This window comes from Anopheles maculipalpis, chromosome 3RL, assembly GCF_943734695.1.
Source record: "Anopheles maculipalpis chromosome 3RL, idAnoMacuDA_375_x, whole genome shotgun sequence".
In the NCBI taxonomy this organism is placed as follows: Eukaryota; Metazoa; Arthropoda; class Insecta; order Diptera; family Culicidae; genus Anopheles; species Anopheles maculipalpis.
The window spans coordinates 6,959,928-6,983,301 of NC_064872.1; the positions used below are offsets into that span (position 1 = coordinate 6,959,928).

General features: G+C 41.0%; 2 protein-coding genes and 1 non-coding gene across 4 annotated transcripts in view; 2 read left to right on the top strand and 1 right to left on the bottom strand.

Annotated features, from left to right (window-relative positions):
- Positions 1-23,374, top strand: part of LOC126564560 (probable cytochrome P450 6a14) — a 282,624-nt gene that overhangs the window by 49,087 nt on the left and 210,163 nt on the right. The gene's annotated exons all lie outside the window — the stretch shown is intronic.
- Positions 134-205, bottom strand: Trnaw-cca (transfer RNA tryptophan (anticodon CCA)). Its single transcript has one exon. It is a non-coding gene; the product is annotated as a tRNA-Trp (tRNA).
- LOC126563742 (uncharacterized) overlaps positions 2,158-23,374 on the top strand; it is a 66,968-nt gene continuing 45,751 nt past the window's right edge. For both annotated transcript variants that reach the window (XM_050220439.1, XM_050220440.1), the window contains exon 1: positions 2,158-2,231. In XM_050220439.1, coding sequence (XP_050076396.1) covers positions 2,207-2,231 — 25 coding nt within the window. In that variant the 5' untranslated portion in view covers positions 2,158-2,206. The remainder of the gene's footprint in view (positions 2,232-23,374) is intronic.

Consider the following 23,374-nt stretch of genomic DNA (forward strand, 5'->3'; position numbering starts at 1 on the left):
TGAGAAGCAATCGGGCCAAAATTGGCCATGTGTAAGAAACAAAAGAAACAATGATGTGTGCAAGTAAGTAGAGAGCTAAACGATGAAAAGATAGGGATGATGGGAAATAAATAAAAAAGTCACTCGTGGTAATTGACCCCGACGTGATTTGAACACGCAACCTTCTGATCTGGAGTCAGACGCGCTACCGTTGCGCCACGGAGTCAGCGATGAAAGACGGCTGTCCGAGACAGGGGAGGTTATTGGTTTGTAGGTTATAAATAACGTTTTGGAATATGAAAAAACTACTTTTTTTTTGTACTTAAATAACTCTATAAATTTATAACATTAAAAAAACAAGTGTTTTTTTTAATAATTTTAATCATTTAAGTTCATATTTTCTTTATATATTTCTGTTCACAAGAGATATTTAAAGGAAGTCATGCAGATTAAATAAGATTTAAATTTTTAATTGTTTTATTTTGATTTCCATTCAATTGTGCTATGAGAAACAATATCATGAAACTCCTGCTTTAAATGTGTCCTCTACATTGAAAATGTTTACTTATTATTAATAAAAAAAACTTCTTTTTTTCTTTTACTTATTCATGGTACTTGTTCCTCTGTATTGTTAGTCATTTTGCTCATAACTCAGTTATATTTTCACATTCATTTGTCCCCTTCTTGGAACAGAAAAAAACTGAGTTCTCAGCCGAGACTTAGTACACTGGAATGAGGAAAATGTGTCACTGCTAGTGAGATACCATTAATTACTATAAGCTTTTTAGTAGTACGACCGGGACCCCTTTTTCAAACGGTGCACTGTACAATTCTTTTACGTTCCTGTTTATGCGCCTCCGCTGATTAAAGTATCTTTTCTTTGGAACGATGTACGTAGCATAGAGAAGAGTATGGAGGAAATGCCAACAATTATCCCATTTCTAGGAATGGTTGGGCTTAGCTGTTTACTGCTGGGCGGCAGCTGGTTGTTCTGTTTGTTTATACTTTTAGCCATTTGAAATCTTTAATTTTCTACCTTTTTCTGCAAAGAAAGAAGGAGCGTTAGAGAAAAAAAGGATGGCTGTAATTTTTCGAGATTAAAATGACAGTTGGTCTTTATTCTTCTGCAGAATTTTATGTATTAAATCAAGCCAAGAATAAATTGCCATAAATTGTTCCTTGCGGATATTTTATTTGTAGCTTTTTAAGTAATAAAACAAATCGCTTACAAATGACAAATAACGATTGTTATTGAAGGTTATTTTTTATGCATATGATTCGTACCTCTCTTTATTTTCCTTTTCGGTCCAATAAAACAAACCATTAGGCTGTAATAAAGTACAGCACAAATCGAACCAAACTACTTTGCCAACCAAATCAATGACCCATAAAGACCTTCATACATCTTTACCGTTTTGTGTGTGTTCCCATTATCGAAAGATGACGGCACGGGACGAGATTTTCTTTTTTTTTCGAGCGAGAGCAGTGATTTTTATTCCACTAAGGAGGAAAATAGGTTTTTGCCTTACGTCAATCCTGTCCACAATTCCTTACAGAGCGTCCACAGCACACGAAACGACCATCAAATTGTCTCACAAATCGTCATCACTAAGGAAGGAGAACCCAATGTGGCCACCAAATCAAGGGCAATTCACTTCTTTATTGGCAGTTGGCCACAGGAATCGGGGGGGTTTAGTGTAATGTGAGTGTAATGGTTACGTTTGTGCGCGGCTTATCGAAAGGAACACAGCCAAAATTTAGTGCTCATAAACTAACAACTTTAGCTCCAAGAAAAACACGGAGGAAGGAAAATCGAGTGTCAGTTCTCGTTTCGGTCCGGTAAATCATTTGGGCAACGGGCGGTTCAAGATTGAGCCGGTGCTCAATTTAGGGAAATGATCGATTGTTCGAAGGTACCGGTAGGTAGGAAATCAAACGCTAAATCAACTCACCCACTCAACTATGGTTAGGAAGAATAGGGAAACAGGAAACGATTTTTATGTTGATCTTTCACACTTTCAGCGTTTGCTATTTTTTTGTGTCGAACTGTTAATAATAGTCTTCTTTTATTCCTTTCTTCCTCTCATTCAACAGAGCTACGAAAAATAAAAGATAAAAACAAATCTGTTCCAACCCAATCAACGGACCCAGTCCATCGCAGAAGCAGAAAGAGAAACGAGCTGCACAACAACAACTTCCCGGCAAACGTCAGGAATAATCAGCAAACATGGCGGCCACGATGCGAACCGGTGGTAAGTGTTAATGTTGCGTAGAAGGTGCCGAGATTTATGAAACGCTAAATCCCCATTCTGACCCACATTTCGGGCAGGTTTTGGGATGGTTTCCTGTTTGCAAATGGGATGCTTGAGCCTTTCATTGTGTAAACATTGTTTGGGTGAGATTTAGAAAGAAAAAGCTTCGCAAAATTTGCACAAGAATTCATTTGTGGAATCGTTCCCGTTTACGTTGATTTCTGATTCTCTGCAAAAATGGGCGTGAAGATATTGATTCAAATATTGAACCAAACGTGACGACTGCGGGCATCGCTTTCCATCAGCAGAACAAGACAGTGAAGCGTACCGTTTTGTTTTTCCCACTTCCTGCAAAAAAAAAAAACGGAAAACCTGGAAACACGTTGATCGATGATGATGATGATCATGCTGAAATGGCCGCCTTTTTTTTTTGAGGGCCACGTTTTTATGCTTGCAATTGTTTGTGCTTACAATTACATCATTAATTCTGGTTCGCTGCCGGGCTGGGTCCAGCTTGCTGAGCAGTGAGGATTTGTGTTTGTTTTTCCTTGGTACGGCAAGTTCCGCTTTTTCCCTTGCACGGTATGATACGTGTTCCGCCACTTCTTGTGGCATGAGTAATGGACCGGTAAAGGAAGGTACGCTCTGTATGAGATTCTTGTTGAGGAGGCGGATTTACTTTCTGCTGGTCTTTTTGTGTGGTTGAGAAAATTTATCGCCCAGAGAGGTAAAGCGCACGTACCTGATTGTTCTTGCTGGGTGGATGGGGATATTGTTTACGATAGCTTGATAGTTTTTACGTGGTTCTTTGTTATTGAATCGAAACGCTGCCACCAAAAGCGTTTTGTGAAGCATAAGCAAAAGTTTTGGAGGCTTGCTAAAGGGAATTTTTACTGTTTTACTAACAAACAAAAAACAATGTACTGTAAAATGTATGGCCTTCGAAGAGCATTGGATTTAAAATATGTTAGTTAGGCTTGTTATGAATTATTACATGACTAAGAGAGCAAAATTATACAAAAATCGATTTCATGTTCCGATATTTTGCTTGGTCACACACAGTCAAAATTTGAAAGCTTTTTCAGTCAGTTTGGAGCAGCTACGACGAGAACATAGAAAAACACTTTCAGTTGAAGTTTGTTTGTACTGCCACATGGTCAAATCTGGGAATAAAAAGAATCCATTGTGTCGAGGCCGCATGCTATCGGCCAAATATAAATCAGATTATGGCACAACTGGGAAAAGGAAGTTGTACGAAGTGGAAGCTTGGATCTGGCCATCCGATCATTTAAAGCAACCAGAGTATTCAATGGTTCACAATCATTTATGAGGATTGATAAGTTCACTTGCTGTATTCTTTTCTTCAGGATAGGCACTGACCAGTGAGATTTCTAAACAGCACAAAAAGCTTCTCAAAAAATGTAGCTGCCACAAAAATGGCGAATGTGTGTCGTCATATACGCGATACTGGAATTCTGATGTATCCCAAGTATCATATTCTACCGACCATGCAAGGTTCTTTGTGGATTCTGGGTCCCTTATTAGCTCCGGGACCTTCGCAGCCGCTCACACTGCTTGTCGTTAAAACGGTAACTGCTTCCTGCAAGTATAAAGAAGCCAATATCAGTCCGGTGGTGAAGATGACAGTTGCGTGTGAGTCTTAACATGACAGAACCAGGGTTCAAATCATAACCGGACCACTGTGATGATCCTGTGTAGAGGACGCTCTGTCCAACTGCTTGATAAAGCTAGTAACGCTTTGAATGGCCATCATGAGCTCAGCGGTCATTAAGCTAAAAAAAAGTCCAAGTTTCGTATTGTCTCAAATCGGAAAAATCGAGCGAGACTTTGAATAAATTGAAGGAGATTTACCAAAACTAAAGACTACAGTTTCCCTCAACATGATACTCTATCAATCTGTTCCGGTTGGCTTCCAGGAGTAGTATGTATCAAACACATTTAACGCTGCTTGAAGCCAGTACAGCTTCTCGTCCCAAAAGCACACGATTCGGTACTGTTGATGCCTCCCCCGAGTGACAAAGGCGTAATGAGTAAACGTTCAGAAAACAAGCTCTCACACTCACACAAACATCGCCCTCAAGCACAACTCAACCAGCCGACCGACAACCTGATGAATGAAGCGACACCATCTCGTGTCAAATCGTATTAAAGTAGAACACCAAACACCGGCTTCGTTGGGATTCGTTTTGGCTTTCCTGGCCCTGGCCCCTAAGCGAAGCAAAAATTCACCACCAGAAAAGCGCCAGAACCGACACAGAACGAGACATAATTTCACGCGCTTGCCAATTTTCATTCCGACGGGAGTTTCACATTTTCCGGCGCAATGAAAGGATGTCACATCTTACTGAACGTAAACCGGGCGTATCATGAGGCTGCCACCTTGTTCTGGCTGCCAGGTTCGCTATCGCACCATGGCAACGGCTCATGTCGGCTCATGTACATCAAGGATTCTGGGTGAGCCAAGTGAGGGCCGATGTTTAACGACAAAACGCACTTGAAGCGGCGAGTGAGCTGGGGCGATTTTGAAAATTAGAAGCAGAAGCCTGTTTTTTCCTCGTAGCTCTTTTGGTGTTTCTTTTTCCACGGTGACCGGACGGGACGGCCTCAGCTGGGGCGTATCATATGCTACAAAGACTTATCCGCCACCGGATCCCGTGCTTGTTGGCCCGTCCTGGTAATTAGGCTAATTAATGCTTCACGTACGCAGAAAAATTTAATTTCATCTCCGAAACCGTTGCACCACACCAAACCCAACGGTCACCATCATTGTGTAAAGTGAGGAGTTTCGTTGGAGTGTTTTTCCCCTTGGGAGGAGATTTTTGTTTTTCACTTTCCTGTACAGAGTTGCTCCTTTTTTGTTGTTTTCCCTCCTGGCATCGTGTGAACATGTTTGGTCAGCTAAAAGCATTCAGCAATCACACATCACGGCAATCAACGAGGCTCCGCTGCATCGGGAGATTAATGTTCAGTACGTTGAAACTTGAATCCAAGCCACCGGATACTCGAACAGGGCGATTATATACATAAGCTAAACAGGGCGATGCTTTGATGCTTGACCTTAGCGACAGGATCGTTTTGGCACATGAACCATCAGCTGGGGCAGCTGTGAAATAATTACCCTAATGAAGAGACGAACACTTGACGCTCAGGGTCTCTGCTCTTAAGCCAGAATCTGTAGTGTGTAGTGCTGTTTAAAATCGTTGTGAAAAACGTTTACAAACCGAAAGTTGACACCTATGTGGTGGGTTCCTAACGAATGTTCTTTCATAGGGTCGTGTTGAAATGTTTTGATGAGATTTAAAGCTTTGTAAGCAGCAGTCGGATGGCAACAAAATTTGCTCAGATTATTCCATTTATTTTTATGGAATGTTTAAGTCTGGAAGATTAAATGCGGTTTTATATCACACAGCGGTGATACGTTGGCCTAAAATATGTAAAGCCAAATATCAGACTAATACTAATTCTAGGCCAGAGGACAAAATTCAGACACGTAAAACTGAAAGAAAATGTTTAATTGTAAGTTTAATGTTCCTTGAATAAATAATAATTTTGGATAAAACACATGGAAGATCTCTGAGCGTAGAATCTTCATGAACCTAACTTGCTAAAAATCGGACAGTTACAACAGTTTTATATTTGAAGTACAAGGAATCTTCATTTGAGCACAAATGTGCAAATCAAATCAATACGATAACATTAACCAAATCCTTCATTGGTCTACGATGAATGCACCACAAGCGGCGGAATGATATCGATCGATCGATAACACCCGAACTGCAACGCACCCCAAAAGCAAACGGTAGTTTAATTTGCTAACCACGAAATCGTGTCCCCTGGGTGCAACAGTCCAACCAACCAATCTGGTCCCAACAGTGCGGAGGAAATGCATTCTGGGCGGAAAATTAATTGCTTACACAAACGAAACGTAGTTCAAGCTCGGTCAAGATAATTAGCAACCAAACATGTTGTTGCTGTCCACGAGCGAAAACATATGCACACCACGACGACACCGATGTATGGGTGTCGACAATTTAACGCCCTGTTTGTGTTGAGTGGAATGAAAAGTTTACGCTAGTTGGCACTGCACTAGAAATGATTATGTGTATATAGCTTCTGAAATAAGCGAGGAAAACTTCATAAAATAGCAACTAGCTGCGCATTGAATTTCTTTCGCCGTACACCGGTTTCCTTTTGACAGGCACAAGAGCGAGCGGGTAATCGATTTGCACACAATTTGACTTTATATGTGTGTCAATAATTTGCCTCCATTTGCATGCTGTAATTTTCAAGCTCGCTTTCTCGGCCTGGATCCATGCCGTTTGCTTACTTTTCCCTCGAGCAGTGTTCCCGGCTTGCGTTAAATCGTCTCGTTGTTGGTGGCGTGCTTGCTTGTTACGGTCCTTTTCTTCTGTAGTGCCTCTTCATAACAGAATCGATCTCGAGTGCATTGAATGCGACACTTGGAGTAACGGAAAGCACATTCACGTCGAATGCAACTCCTAAACACACACACACTGCTGCCCTGCTAGCACGTAAGAGCTTTTTGCATACAACGAAACGGACGAAGAAACGTCGTTCGGTGCAGCTGTCGTGCAGCACGTACGTGGCATGCCACAGTAAGTGGGAAGTGGCTGCGAAAATGCTGATTATGCATCGATGCTTTCATTTCGATATCAATCGACTGGCAGCCCTGCTAGTCGGAGCCACATTTGCATTTCCTTTCCCATTACCATTGACGCTGCTATGGAGCTTCTTTTGCGTACTAGAATGACGCAGAAGAACGCCTTCAGCGAGCAGCAGTGCCAGGAAAGTGCAATGACAATTTATTGCTCATAGTTTGTTCCTGCGTTCTTTTTTTCTTCTACAGCCCTTCCGGTGGCTTCATGTTGCTCTCGTTATTGCAATAATGCATCGGTATTTTACAATGCCCCGTTGGAAATGTTTTTTTCTTCTATTCTTGCCAGTGGAATTCATAGCCTCGCTGTGTGAAATATCCGGTATGCATATCGGTATAGTGCATCACGCCCTCCTGCTGATACGATGCAACTGTGATGGGTGGTAGTGTTCGCTTTATTCAACTGCACCGCATTGTCCGATGTCGATCGGATCAGTTGATCGAGCGAGGCGCGCGTTTTGACGGGGTTTGACGGGAACCGAGGCTCTAGAACAATAGCAGACAGGCATCGGGATGAGTTTGAGGACGAAAAGCTTTTAATGGGCTTTTGCAGGTGTGAAATGGTTTCCTGCAAACCATTGTTCTACGACACATGAGTGCCCTTGTTCATGGACTGCCTTTGCTCAACAAGTGCTTGGTGGATGGCACAAAATGGTGCTCAGGTTAATAGGGCTTTGAGTTCGAAGGTCTGTTTTTGCTTTTGTTGTTGAGAATAGTGGATTGTTTTGATAGTGCTAGGGGATTGAATTAGGTGCACTAAAGTTTGAATGGAACATTGAATGCAGGATGTTCTCGTTATGAATTTACAAATCTGTAATTGGTTTTTATAATGTGGTATTATTTTTGTTTTGTTTTTAATTCATGGGTAATTTAAATTATTTCACTCAGTTTTGCTTCACTTTTCTGTTCAATAATTTTGATGTTGTATGATGAATGGTTTAATGCAAAGTAAGAATATCCCAAAGTAAAAAGATCTTTGTGTAAAAGGGATCTGATGTTGCCCTAAGTCAGATATTTTTCCGTTTAGTGACTAAAATGTAGCTTGCTCGGCAATGAAACTGTCAGCCAAAACATGCCAGAACGAAAAGCGTTAGAACCCCGGTCATGCTGTGTGGAGACCGACTCCGTAGGCACATTACCATCAGGCCCGTCTCAGTCACTAATCAGATGTGGGATTAATAGGAAAATAAAACAAGTGAAATTTAATGGAGGCGCCCATTACCTCATCGGCTAGACATATCACGGATTAACTCTTATTTTGTGTTATTTTATAAATAAATTTTATTTTACATCTGAATGAGCGTATTTCATATTTGACACACTCAACATTCAATTGAAAATGTTTTAAAAATCTTTTAATTTCAAAAAATGGAAAAACATTCGAAGGAAACGTTAAAATTAAATGGAGACGCCTGGTGTCTTACGTGGATGCTAAATATAAGCCAAGGTGTAGGTTTAGCTTTGTATTATTCTTAGCCACTTTTCATTGAATAATTTTTTCTTATTTAATTCCAAGCATACTGCTTTTTATATTTGACTTGATTTTTTTTTTTTCATTTTGCATCTAGATTCTTTATTTTTTCTTATGATTTTACGAACCATTTCCAATACAGCCTCCCCTTTTACGTCCAAACCAGTTCATACCAAAAAAAAAAAAAAAACGCAGCCTGTTTGGCAACATTGCATCCGTTTGCGTGTGATGGTGCTCACGTTTAATCCTTTCTTGGTTCTTTCCCTTATTCGCCTCGCCTGTGTGAAGCTGTGTACGTGCCAGCACACCGGAGCTGCTTATTCAATTCAAGAAACCACGAACACGCACACACACACGCTCGCCAAAACATCATTCTGTACAGTGGCCCTCCTTTTCCTTCCTGCAAACGAGCAAAACGAGAACCCGAACACGAATCCGAAACACCCGAAATGGCTCATCTGTTTTGTGGTGAGTTTGTTCCCTTCGGATGCTGGCTGTGGTGACTTTGGCGCTGCTCACGCTCACCACCAAACCGTTCGTTTGGTGTTGGTGTACCTCCCGGCAGTGAATGGAGGTGATTTTTTTACTGCTCGGCAAAAGTTCACTCTCACCGCCTGCAGGACCATCACCACAAAAACTAAATCGGAGCAGTGCAAAGCATTGACAGAATTGACACATCTGACTCACTGTGTCTGTGGAGACTGTGGTGGGACTGTGTTATTGTTTTGGTGCTTGGTGTTGAATGTTTATGTGAGCGTGTGTTGGCGCATTGTGTTTGCTTGCGTGGATGCAAGCACAAACAAAGTGCTTGCTTGCTTTTGATGATGGTAGCGCTCTGCTCTCTGCTTTTGGCTATCGCTCTCGTGGCGAATATTTAATTCTTCTCTTACTAGGGGCTACGGTTTTGTCAAAAACAGGCACACTCGTAAAGAAAAGGAAGAAAACAACAACGAGATGAATCATAAGATCGTCCTTAAACCCATTCGGAGGTCTATCCTGTGCGTGTGTGAGAGTTCTGTTGGAAGCTTGTGCTAAGGATAAATCATTAATCGTGCTGTGAGTCGTAAGAATTACGGAATAATATCATTAAAGACAGCTGGAAATATTATCCTCCAACTGGTGAGATGAATAAAAGGTCATCAGAAGGAAACATTCCTTTACATTCCTTTACCATCTTGAACAAACCGGTGACAATAAAATGCTTGAGCAGCTTCACTTCACATGGAACCTTGAGAGAGAAGCAACTAATAGTAACGTGAGAGCGTCCTAGAGTCAAAACTAGAGCAGCCAGCAATCTCCCGGAAGCTAGAGCTGAGCTTTTCCCATCCTGTGATGAGACTCACGTGAACTCATCCTCTTGTGTGGTGAGATGAATCATCGTCAGCCTCCTCTCACTGGCTCACTTGCTGTCTTCTTCAAACGATACGACACACAGCACAGCTCACATCTCACCAACTACCAATTGACACATTGTGCATTCCGAGGGAGTATTTTTTTGCCCGGACACGGAAGTGAAAAACCAGGCACCGTGTGTGCATGGTGGAGATACTCTTGATGCCCGGCAGGCATCCTTTTCACGTGCAGGACTATCTGTAGGCGCTCGCCCGACCGTGTGTGCGTGTGTGTATCTGAATATTAATATAGAAAGCGTCTCACTACGAGTCTGTGTGCTTGTGTGTTGTGTTTGTTGTCTTCAGGCGATCCTTCAACGTCCCACACATCGAGCGGCGCTTAGTGAGTGACGTCACGGCGGTCGGAAAACACGTACCTCAAACGAGGCTTTACCATTTTTTCCCCCGTGAGCGGAATCGAATCGCGTTTCGTGACCAGAAGTTGTGCATTTTATTAGCCATTTTCATCAAGCAACGCAGGTCCGCGCGGTGAGTGAAAAAAAGCGTGAGCTTGTGTGCGTATGTGTGTGTTGTGAAGAGTTTTTCCGGTCAGTTTCCGTTTGTAAGATGCTTGACGAGCTGTTTCGAGCTGGCGACCAGCCAAAATGGGAGGAATGAAACGCTCTGCCACAACAGTAATATGTAGAGATAAGCGTAATCTGTTGCCCCCCTTGTCGTACATGAAAAGTGAAAAACTACGACCCCGGAAAAACGCCCGAATAGAATACCGCGAATCATTAATCGTGAAGAAAATAATGAAACTTGCCTCTTGCTTTAAGCAAATGACCATAATGGGCTGTAAGAAGCTTCATTTTTACGGCTCATTTGGAAAACGCTGAAATACGGGCAGAAAAATTCGAGGGTGAAAAATCTGTTTTCCTGCTAGGCGGACACACGCACACCTTCCCCGGAGGGTCTTTTGTTTTTTCGTTGCTTTTTTCGTGACGAAGACGCTTTGCCATCCGCTTTTGTGTTAGTTTGTTCCTCTGGTCGTGTCGGTGTCGAAGCGATAGTTCTGTTTCTCGTGGCAGCCAAGAAAATACAAATGAAGGTTAAGGGAAAGTCATTATTTTATGACGACATAAAAGTTTGTCATCATTTTGTCACCATATCAAACACACACAACTGCTTGAAACAGTTTGACCATATTCATCTTCAGCGTCAACACAAGGTACGGAGGGATGATATTGTGGGAAGCAATAACTTTTCCTGAGCCAAACTCCGTCAAAGCTTCTCACTATCGTTCCCCCCGTTCGTAAAAGCGACACCCGTCGCCCAAGAAAAAGTGGAGAAAATTGGCGAGATTAACTTTTTGATTCCTTCGTTCAACAATCCCAACCCTTTTTGATTACTACCGAACGTTTTCGCTTGCCCTGCCATCCCATCTCCGGGAACAATCAATTTCCCTTTTACATCCCGGAAAGAAAAAAAGGGATGCGTCGTTTTGTCGCTGAAACGTGTGTGACACCTAGCACTGTGTATGTGAGTGTGTGTGTGTGCGCGCTTGTGTCGGTAGTTATGCTGGCCTTGAACGCACTCCGAACCAGCTGAGCCTCTCCGACCGATGAATTATTCATAAACGTTACCGGGGAATACTGAGTGTCAAATATCTCATTACGCTGAACCGTTGAGTTGAAAGTTGGGTGATTGGGTGGTGAAGCCTGACTGAAGCTGAAGAAAGTTGAGGGAAACATAAAGTTTAAGGTTGACGGTTTCCCATTTTTCTGAAACAGAAAAGTGAAGATGAGGACACTCGAATGAGTTTAGTGTTGTGCAATGTTTGCAATAACTAATCAAATGATGATCGGTTTGTGTTAGTGTGCGTGTGCCTGTGCGTGTGTGATTCCCTTGAGGGAGAAAAGGCCGAGAGAGTGTGAAGGTTTCAGACAAAACCGTCCCATCAATCGAAATGGGGTGTTAAGAAAGAAGTTTTTCATTAAGATTATTGAAATCGTTAAGCTCACGGTGTTGACAGCTTAGCTATCAACGACTGGCAGAAAATAATATATTCTCGGAGGAAAAAAGAAACTAGTAGCTGCTTTAGAATGGGATAAAAAAGTTGAAACATCAGCAGCAAACAAGGCAGAGGAAGTGATTGTTTGTGACAAAGCAGCTGAAACGAGCCCGGTTGGGTGCGCGAGTGACACCAGGTAAGGAATGCTTTGTAGTCAGAATTTCTCTAAAACTGTATTAAAAATCCCGTATCGTTCCGTAGACCATTCCGGTTTTTATGATCCAATAAGCGTCAACAATTCAATGAACAGTTTATTTGTATTTATTTAATCTTAAATCACTCTGCAACATAAATCCGATCCATATAATAGAACTGTTCAGCCATTTAGGAGAATGTTTCAAATAGATATTGAAATTTCGTGAGTTCGTTTTAGCACTTTGTAGAAACGTTGAATGCAATTAGAAGAAATTCAAGGGTAGATAAGGAAGTCAACATTAAACCCCTTGCAAGTTATATTCATTTGAACAGCCACAACGTAATAAAAGTATTTTTTTCCGATTAACACCCAGTAAATAGAATTTAAAATCTCACAGGATAGGATAAATTATTCCTAAAAGCTCCACAAAGTAGGCAATTTGACTGACATGACCTTCTAGCTTTAGCATTGTACGCCACGCCACGTTTTTATTAAATGATTCCTAAACGACTATGAAATGAAGCAAATTATTCTCAAACTGCATTTAACATTCTCTTGTTATTGAATGTAAACTATTGCCCGCTAGCTCATTATGCATTATGCCACCACCAGTACCGTATAATTGCGTTTTGATTTGCAGCACAACCCGGGCAGCTGCGTACAGGCACCCAGAGCGCGCAAAGCATTAAGGAAAAACATAATTTATACGCCAATGTACCGTATGTACTTTAAATTAATTTAACTCCATTTTGCTTTTCTTTCTGCCATTCCGCTACACCACACTCAACGCCACAATAATACCAAAGCAAGATTAATAATGGCCCAAAGGTCGTAATTTAAATTTCAAAACTAAACCAACCGTCGCCCGAAGCCTAGTCTCGGGCGTGTGTTTGGGTTGGAGGATTTGGCTTCGAAGCCGGCAAACAATTTCATCACGCGTAATAAATGCGTGTGTCTTTCACCCTTCCCGACGTTGGGAAGATTTTTCCCTCGCCACCCTTCACCATGCTCCTCACCCGCTCCTCCCTTGGTGAGGGTGTGCATTTGGGAAATTGTTGTTGCGTGATGTTTTATGGTGCAATACATAATCGGTTACACCCGTTTATCATCTGGTTTTTGGTTCGATGCGAATACAGCCACACACACATGGCTGCGGATGCCATTTTTAAGGTTCCGCGGTTTGTGGTGCGGGTATTGGTGAAGCTTTTATTTGTCTGCATGCGGTACAATGCGGAGACAATGAGCAAAGTTACGACCCTCTTGGGAGCTATTTTTGCGTCTGTTTATTGGGTTGGTACCACACAGCCATGTGCAAAAAGGCCCGTTCATGCAGGTACACGTGTGAAAGCACATCTTTAGCCATCTAATGATCACATACGTTAGGAATGGTGCGTTAGGTGCGTTAGGAATAGGGCAATCCGAGTAGCTTTTTTTGTACATTTTTTACAGCTCCATAGGGGGGTTTCTCCGAAGGATAGACCTCGTTTTTTCTGCCTGAGTTTAAGGTACAAATATAAAAATGATGTAAGTCTGACATGTCAGAGAAAAGTGTCCCAAGTTCGATGAGTAATGATTGATAAGGTCAAAGGTTACAGAGAAACTTATTTTTTCAAAAAAGGATCCAATCATCTCCGATCCGTTTGGAGACTGAGAAATGGCTTATCAGTTTGATCGTTTTGAACCGGTGTTCAATTCACGAACGAATTCATAAAGCACATTTCATCGAAGCTTGAAATGGCATTCAATGTCATTCAAAATTTTGAAAAATATTCAAACACACTTTGGTGCGGTAAAAGCGCAACAGATTATTAGACGATTAAGTGCTCTTGGCGTCACGAGAGGGCAGCTCAGGTAGGCTCGGCTCTTTAATCTATGGCAGCTTTAACCGCACCAACCGCAAGCCAAGCCTGAGATACAACAGCAAATGACTAATTGGCATGACACACTTTACAGTTGTGGGAACAACCGAATGATTGACGGGACTCTTGTGGTTGTTTTGAGCCAAAAGGGCAACAGTTCATTCAAATTGGTGGCAATGGTTGAGGTGAGTTTTTCAATGATCAGGAAAAATGTCGGCATGAAAGCAAAAGAGGTCATTTATTATTTCGTTTTGAATGATATTTCTGGAAATAAGGAAAGCCAGGCCAATCCAACGCAATAAAAACATTTATTTCATCAATTTTTTACCTGTTTCTTCTCTATTTGATTCTTTTTTTAATCATTTCTCTGCTTCTCTTTCTTCTTATTGCTCTTTTTCTTAGTTTCAGTTTGTTTCGTTAAAATTTCTAAAATTTGCCTCTTTTTTCTTCATTTTATTTCCTCTTACTATTAATTTATTAAATTTTAGGGTTCCTTTCCAAATCACTTATTTGATTTTTTCCAATTTGACTTGGTCCAACAATCATGTATCGAAAATTATGCCCGAACTCAATCACCGCATAAAAAAACCTTATTCCGATGCAACAACATCATAACATATTTTTTGTGTCCATAAAAAAGGATCAGAACAAAAGATTTTCCTTTCTCCGGTCCCTTTTACCTTATCTCCATAATGTCCTCGTTGTGACATACGATTTTCTCTCAACAGCATAATTTCCCACCCAGAAAAGGAAGTGTTAAGCACTAGACAGGAATTTTAATAGCAGTACAGGAATTTTGGATTTCCTTTTTTGCTTTCTAGCGAAAAAACGCCGGGGATTTTCCTGCTACATTTCCCGAACAAAACAGCAAAGAGCATATAATATCGCTAATCCTTACAAAATTATCCTGCTCCTTCTGTCGCGTGATTCGTCCTGTTTAAATGTGATAGTGTGTGTGTGTGGTTGTGCGTGCAAGAATTTTCTTCATCGACAAAATTCACGCTGGTGAAACTACGGAACTGGGAAAATATGTTCGTTCTGTAAGGAATTTTTCGCATCCAAAAAATCTCTCCCCAAACAGAGGCTGTGTGTATAAGGGAGGTATGAGTATTTCATAAAAGACGAAAAAAAAGTGAAGTGACCACGAAACTCATTCGATCTGCAGAAGGTAGAGAGGAAAAGAAGGAATGGAATTTTGAGTGTCGCCAGTAGGATCTCTTCCCTCTTAGTGGAAAGTGATTATTACCTTCCATTTCACTCGTGCTCTCACTTAGAACGGGCACAATTTGTATCTAGGTCTCTACTCCTCTCAAGATCCTTAAGCGAAATAAGCGAAATGAAAGCTGACAGTGGGTGATTTTCTATTGACTCGTTGGATCATTCGAGCATTCGAGTTCGAGCACACGACAGCACATGTTTCTGGTTTTGTCATTCTAACAAAGATTCGGCAGCCAAACAGTCAATATGTATCGCTTCCATCGATCCAGCTGACAAGTGATTTCGTATTTCATTAAGCAATCCAAAAACGAGCCAATGAAGCTTAAGGGATTGTGGGTAGCTGCCAGAGGGGAAGGGTGAAATGCAGGCAAACAACATTGTAGCTTCGAGCGACCTTTCTCCCACATATGCCCACGTCCAATGCGTAGGAAGGCTGAGGTTGGGTGGGTTATGTTTGCCATGTGTCCACCCACAGCGTTAGACACACTGTCTGATGCAGCCGATTGTCGAGAGATCGGTGTATGGCTCTAAATGGCCTTAAATAGCTTCAACTACTAAAACAAGGGACTTATCTTACAGCTCGAGCGAGGGTAGTCCTGTGTGTTGATGTAGGGGTGATGAAAAAATACCACTGACATGCTAAAAATAAAACAAAAATTAATGGTGAGCTCGATGGCCTCAACATTTTTGTAGGCACTTTATTGCATATTGCTTCAAAGGGGGTAATCTATATTTACTGTGATGAACTTTACAGCAGCTTGTCGGAGGCATCTTAATATGAAATTGTATTCCTACTGAGGAGGATGTTCTAAACCCCGCTTTGTACCCCTTTGCATTAAACTTTCAGCTCACAGTTTCGTTTTATGAAGGCAAAAGAAATCCATTCACCAAACCGCTTGTCGTTTCCATTAATCATAATTTACTGAGAACCGTGATTCATGGCATGAAACATATTCCTATGCAGTCTTTGCAAGGAAAACAGCAACCACACGCTCACACCCGACTCACCGATGACGTTGCGAATTTGAGGTTAATTTTAAAACCAGATTAGATAAGCCTTAGGGGGGAGGAAACAAGCATCTTTCTCTGCCGTGTATGAATGGCAGGATTGGCATGATTTTTAGTTCACTCAAAATGAACTCCTAACCTGCTCGCCCATCCCATTTTGACTGGTCACTCTTGGGACCTTCTGTCTGGTTTTGGACTGCAATTTATCATCGACTGACGACGCTTCCACTGCTCTCTGGCTGCTCTGGAGTTGATGGGAGTGTTGACGAGTATACACGAATCAATCCATCATCCGCTTTTCCGGTTTCGGTTGGTGCGTTGAAAGCTAACTTTCAAATCATATGTTAATCTCCCGTGTGGGATAGCTAGCTGTGTGTATGTGTTGGGAATCTTTTTGCTCGGCAGAGATAGTGATCGTCTAGGTATGGGAAGATAAAAATATCATTTGATAAAGCTATCCTTCGCAGTTCAAATGGGATGATTCGTTTGGTTAGTTTTTGCTACTGGCTATTCGTGTGGAAAGTGGATCAGAAGCTAGGATAAAGCAATCTTTTATTTTTCAAATCTTAAAATTCCTTGCTTAGGAATGATGAGAGACTAGATTAGCAAGGGGATGAAAATAAAGTGCACTTCCACCCGTAATGTTCTTCCTTCAAATGGTGTTTTAAAGTAAAAAATGTCTATTCATGATGAAAAATAATATCTTTAGACGTTGTAGGCTGGTTATTTGTCTATGATTTTCAACTCTTAAAATTAAATAAATTCTTCACAATCAGCTTGAGAAGCTATCCCTTAGAATATCTGGTGTATAGTAAGGTGAGTTTTTTAAAGGTCTAAATAAGTTTACCGAAGATCTTCGCCAAGAACAAAGCTTCCAGAGAACAGGTTTCAAGAGCTAAGGATAATAATTCGGCCATGTTGCTGTCTGTCGGTTTGCCAAAAATGAGTAGTTATATCCTGTAGTTTAAATTATCTTTCTTTAGGGGGTAAAAAGTAGTTTAATTTCATTTTTGACCACAATAAAAAAGCTTTGATATATCGCGCTTTGCATACATTGAGGACGTTTTCGGTGCAATGTTTTTGGTTAAAGGAAATTTTCGCTTTAAAATCGGTTCATTCATTACATAATTAGTACTCAAACGTCATGTAACAACGAAATGTCTCTATAAAAATTGTGAAAAGTTCCGATGTCCGGTGTTGACCAACCATTCCTCCATAGCAGACAATTCCTTTACATAAAACTGTTTTCCATTCTATCGCGCTTCCTTTTGACCACGATCCAAGTGTTGGTGTGTCTCCAGGAATCTTTCATCCCACCTCTTCCCACTCATCTTTCTCCTCCTCATCCTCTTCCTTTTGAGACTGAAAAAGCGGAAAGCTGTTGCCACGGTGTGCGGTTTGCATGCAAATTATCGCAACCATCCCAGGGCACCACCCCAGTTTGTGACCAGCTCTACGCCCAGTGGTTGTGGTTGTTGGTACGCTGTGCACGTGAGCCCGGTCCGAGATTAATAGTTACTAAATGAAGCGGAAACCTTTACAAACGCTTCAACCCCATTTTGCAACAGCCGAGATCCACAGCCGAGGTTAAGGATAAAGCTGAGAAGATGCTTTAATTGCTGGGTACACAGGGAACATGCTGCATTGAAACTGATCCTCTTGATCCTTTTTGGGGTTGGTTTTCGCTGGAAGCAAACTGACCAGCTTTGGTTTGTGTGGAAAGCATTGAAGGAAAGTGAGATGGAAGTAATAACAATAATTAACCAACAATCAGGCTCGTTTGGATTAGACAGCCATCGTTTCGCCGGTACTACAGATAGGAGAAGGGTTTATGCTACTTTTATCTACAAAGGAGTATTTTTTGTACCAAATTTTCCTGTCTTTTTGGGATTATCTTTTTTCTCTATCTTGTAAAAACATTTCAAGTAGATTTACTTTGTTTTGTATTTATTCTTTCCAAAAATCGTGCATCCAAAATGTCTATTTTCAAATTCGATTCAACCACGCAAATGTAACATGCGGAAATGTCCGGAAATGGAATTGGTTCATTTCAAACAGACTCATTTCCATCCCGATCACGTCCACTAGTAATGGTCATTCATTGGTTGGTGCGACCTCGGAGCTGGTGTATTTATCCTCTCAATCAATCTGTGTTCTTAATATTCATGCACAGTTTTTTGTTGTTGTGGTTTCGATTCTATAAAATCAATTCAATTTCGCAGCCGGATGGGAAAGGCTGTGTTTTATTGTTCACATTCGGCTGCACATCAATCGGAACCAAATGAAGAGATTTTATTTTTCAGGAATTTATTTTCCACTTTCTCTGAACGGAGAAAAACCGTAGGGTAGCTTAAAGCAGCCAACTTGATCGAATAGCTGTAGAAAGCAACAGACGCTAGCTGTGTGGTAGCTATTGTGAGTGAGAATAATAATTGAATATTTTCTAAATTGTCTCTCAATTTCCCGGTGGGTGCGAATCGTTGATGGATTCGCTGGAAGCAATCAGGGGGGAAAAACGTAGAACCTTGAAGTGCCATTTAATAGTTTGATCAATTTAATTTTCTCATTTCATCTAAACCATCATTGTGTTATTTTAAAGCAATACGGTTTTGGATGGGCCACTGCAATGAAGCTTTCTTTGAATTTAACACTTTTGTAGAATCACGCTTTAGATCTTTATTATCTCAATCATCATCAATAGGTGCCTAATCTGTTGTGATGGGTTTCTTAATCAAATTTTATGATCCCATTGATGGGCTTCCCTTGATAGGTCTACTGAAAAATGGACGAACTGTTCCAATTTACCGATGTAAGAACCAGAAACGATTCAGAATAAATAAATGTCCTCAAAATCGTACTCTCTCTCTCTCTCTGCTTCAGACGTAATTTTTCCCACAAGTAATAAATTGATGACGAAAACTGATTCAATTTTGAACCAATTTATTGCTCTCTTCTCTTCAAGAACATGATTTCACACCTTAAAGATTGCATCCAATCTTTGGGGAAGCTCCCCACTGTTGCAACTCGATTAAATTAGCTTCACTTAGTGTGTGGGATGATGTACTTACTAGTACCAATCACTGGCAATCCGGCAAAAGTCTTCACAGCATCAACATCATCCAGAGCAGTAGTAGCAAACGCTGACGGCAATATCATTCAGTTTTAATTACCTTGCTTAATTTGGTTTAATTTCATTTTGCGTTCAAGTCAACGGGTGTTCAAGTAAGGTGATGAAAAAACGAAAGAGTTGAACAGTTCTTGAGGACGCTTGAGCAGCATTTTCTGGTGTTGAATGGACTGTTGTAGTAGAAGTAAAGGAAAGTGAAGTACCTTTTACACAATTCGTGCTTTTACTGTATCACGAAGGCGTGTTTTTGCTCTCAGTATAAATCTGGAACAACATTTAAACCGTTACAATATCCTGCAACTACTTTCTTATTTCAATAGCTCACTGTGACTAAAGCATCCTGTTCCTTCAGCATCATCAGGTTCATTAATATGCACAAAACGATGCCGGATGAGCCCGAATTCGGACGAGCAAACGAGCGTACGTATTAGCATCATCGGCAGACAGGCTCATCAGCTCAAACAGCTTATCGTTTCCGTGCATCTAAAAGGGACAGAGAAAACTACCACTCCTATCCAAGCCACGTCTCTTTCATTCACCGTAGCTAATCACTTACCTCGTTAATGAAGAACAGGGAGCAAGCCTTGTTGCCTTTGGCTCACGTTGCTTGCTTTCCTGTCGGAACAGCTCCCAACGAGAAGATTCTCTTCTTGATGCGAGCGATGTTCTCCATTCACTCTGCTTCCTTCTCAAGCAAATAATCCCACTTCTGTTGTCTGCTTCTTCCACTTTCCATGCTGTCTACCGTTGCAAGTTCGCTGAAAAACCCTCGGTGCGCGCCTTTAATAATGCATGCCCAAGAACCGGAGAGCAAACATTAAAGGATTACGCTTCATTGCAGCGTAGCGCTGTGTTCGTCATGCTTTTCCGGGGCCGATTCTTTCCCAACGGTCCTGCGCCATCCCGAGCCTATGGGATGCAAAATTGGTCGTACATATTGCGCCGGGGGTCGAGTTATTCACACGTAACCATTCATTCACCCGACAACACCCTCGTGCAGCGTTACTTTCTCCAAATTGTCGCAGACGTTCAACGACACTCCCGTTGCACTGCACATCCAGTTCGGTGCCTCATCTGGCGATACGCGGGAAGCTTTAACTCAAGTGCATAATAAATATATAGCAGGCGCAGCATCGTAACTTGGTGCGATAGATGAGCGCTACCAGGCGCCTCCATCACATATTGCGCTGAAAGACATCTTGAGATACGATACGATCACCAGTGCAAACTGGCGTTGCTGGTGGTGGTAATGGTGGAGCCAGCAAGCATTCACATGTATTATTATCGAACCGAAAGCATGTGCTTGAATTATTAACGTGTCACCGTTCACTGAACTAGGGGTGCTGAACGCTCGGCAGCCTTCGGAAAGCGATACATGCGACACGTTGCGGCTTCGAAGATGACACACAGGATTTACAGGTTCATTTCTGAAAATTAATTGACGAATGTAGTAAATTTGTAGCCAATTGCTGTCATTACGATGGTTACGGGTTTAATTAATGGTGCAGTAAGATGAGAAATTATGAGATGTAGAATACTAAGCTTCGAGAGCAAATAGAAATTTGCATACATTCAGGCTCGCAAGGTAGATTTTAGACGATACAATTGCTGTTTCTAGAAGATAAATGTATTTGAAAATAAAAAACAAATAAGCCTTGCTCTTTTCAAAAAGTACAAAAATGGTAAAATAATTTATTTTATGCTTTTTGACATATGAATTAAGGCATTTTGTACATGTAACAGGGTTGACAATTTTAAAAAATTTTTAAAGGTTTTTTAAAATTTTTAAGCGTTAAAATTTTTAAGAGGTTGAATTTTTTTGGTTTTTTTCTTTACCATTCATTTAAAACACGACCCCAATAGTGTGCAATACGCTTAACAAAATTGCTTTTCGAAAATCCTGTGCTGTGATGAAACATCCCACAGCTTTATCTTACTCGTACAATGACAGGTCGAAGCCCACCTGTCTAATCTTGTACTTTCTCCTCCCCCCCCCCCCCCCCCTGCATTCAACTTGCTCAATAATTGTTATTGCTTTCATGCTCATGTACATAAATTTATGTCAAGTCGTTAAAAACGAAGAACTACCTCTACCTCTGTCCCTCCGGCTCCAGTACACTCGCTGCAAAAAGACATTTTCTCCCGCAGTGAAGAAAAGTACCCGGACCCCGAAACGCGTTTCTTAATAACCTCGGGACACGTGTTGCGGTCGGTTTCTGGCTGTGCTTCTGCTTTGTATACCGCCACCACCGTGGACTCAGGTTGCACATTAATGTTTGCTCGTGCTCATTCGTGACCGAGCCCTCGGACCACATGACCTCATCCTGCCACAAAAGGTCAAGAGCCGGGTTTTATGGTAACAGGAGCGCTGCAGTTTCGCAAAACACATTCGCTCGTGCTGAATGCGTCTGGTACGTTCTGGGTGCTGTGTGCTACCATTTTACGACTCCAGCCAGCAGATGGGGCCCAGTTACAGAAGCTGCTGCCGCTTTTGCTGCTGCAACAAGCTACCCGAAAGCCTTTTTTGCGTAGATGAGGTAAATTTATATGCGTGTGTGTGTGTGTGTGTGTTGGTGCATTCTCGTTGGTTGGCTGGTATCACTTTTCATTGCGGTCGTTTGCAAAGTATCAGGCAGTCGGGTCACAGTGGTCGTGTCGTGCCTGAGAATAATTTACAAATTTTGTGTAATTGCTTGTACCATGCGAGCGATGGTTGTTGAGGAGCAGAGGACAGGAAAATCTGGAACTAAAAAAAAATGATCGTACAGAATTTTTTTTCAGTTTCTTAATTAAAGTTGGACCATGTCCAAGAAGTAGTTTGTTTTATTTTAGTTTCTACTTCACATTCTCTAAAACCACTTGTTTGTGTTGACAGATACCCTATTTCCGTAGTTGTTCAAAAGCAAACAAATAAATATTCGAAAAAATTCTTAGTAAAATTGACAACGGTAGAAAAATGGTATATTTCATGACTTTTAACCTTAAAAATCGTTATTTTCTTTCAAATTACTATTTATTTTTTAAAACCAGCAATTTTCCAGTTTTTGTGTTTACCTATATTATATTGAAAAGTATTTAAATTATTTTCAGCGTCAGCAATGTACTCCAAACAAGATTTAAATTGCCAACGATGATTTCATAATTCTGTTTTTTCTTTATTTTTTATTTACTTAAGAACGAATTTCTAATTTCAGTTAAGAAGGGTTTTATTTTGTTTGCTTTATTATTATTTATTGAAAATATTAATTATAAATGAAGGAAATAAATTAAGTCGAAGAAAATTACTACTGAACCAATTCAGAGAACTATGTTTTTTGTGCATTGAGAAATTCTTCAGCGCCTTAGTTTTGAACTTTTATCAAAATAATAATTCAAAGAATTCAGCATATTTTTTTATGTATATTGATAGAAATGTTTGGTTGGTATTTTGAGTGAGAAGGATCGAAAAGCACAGCAAGCAAAACATGTTTAAAATTGAAAAAATCAATTGGTCGCAAGCAAAGCATTTTTCATTCGTTTTGTAACCACTGCCAAACATTGATGATGGATTGATTCATGAATTATAAATACCAACATCGATGTACGAGCTCGTATTGGAAGCATGGAACATTGTACCGTACGAGCACAAAGCACATGTTGAAGCTACAAGTTTCATATCGCTGCTTCAAAGCGAATGAAGCGCAAAAAATTATATCTGATCGTTTGTACCAGCTTACGGTAGTGACAAAATATAAAAGAAAAAAAAACACTGGAACTAAGAACAGAGAGAAAGAAAGAGAGAGAGAGAGAGAGAGAGAGAGAGAGAGAGAGAGAGATAGAAAGAGTAAAATTTGATATCAATTCATAAATCCATCGTCACGTCACCGCGCTGGATGGTCGTTGTGTCGCTTGTACGGAACGATACCCGCCAGTTCATCACGTTCTCCAACTTGGAAGGAGTTTTAGATTGCAATTGGAATTCGATTATCGTGCTGGTGGTTCTACGTCCACAACACAGACAAGTGTGCAAGAAACACAAGCATCACCACTTGGCGCACACACTCATAAAAGTGTTCTCAAGCAGAAGCACGGGACAGCAAAAAAAGGGGTCGACTCTGTCTGGAAACTAATAAGCACTTCGTTACAGCCATAAAGTGTCCGACAAACGGAGCCCGGGCCCGTATTTACAGCATGCAGAGACTTTGTATCACCGGAGCCAAAAACAAGCCAAGAGTCTCGAAGCA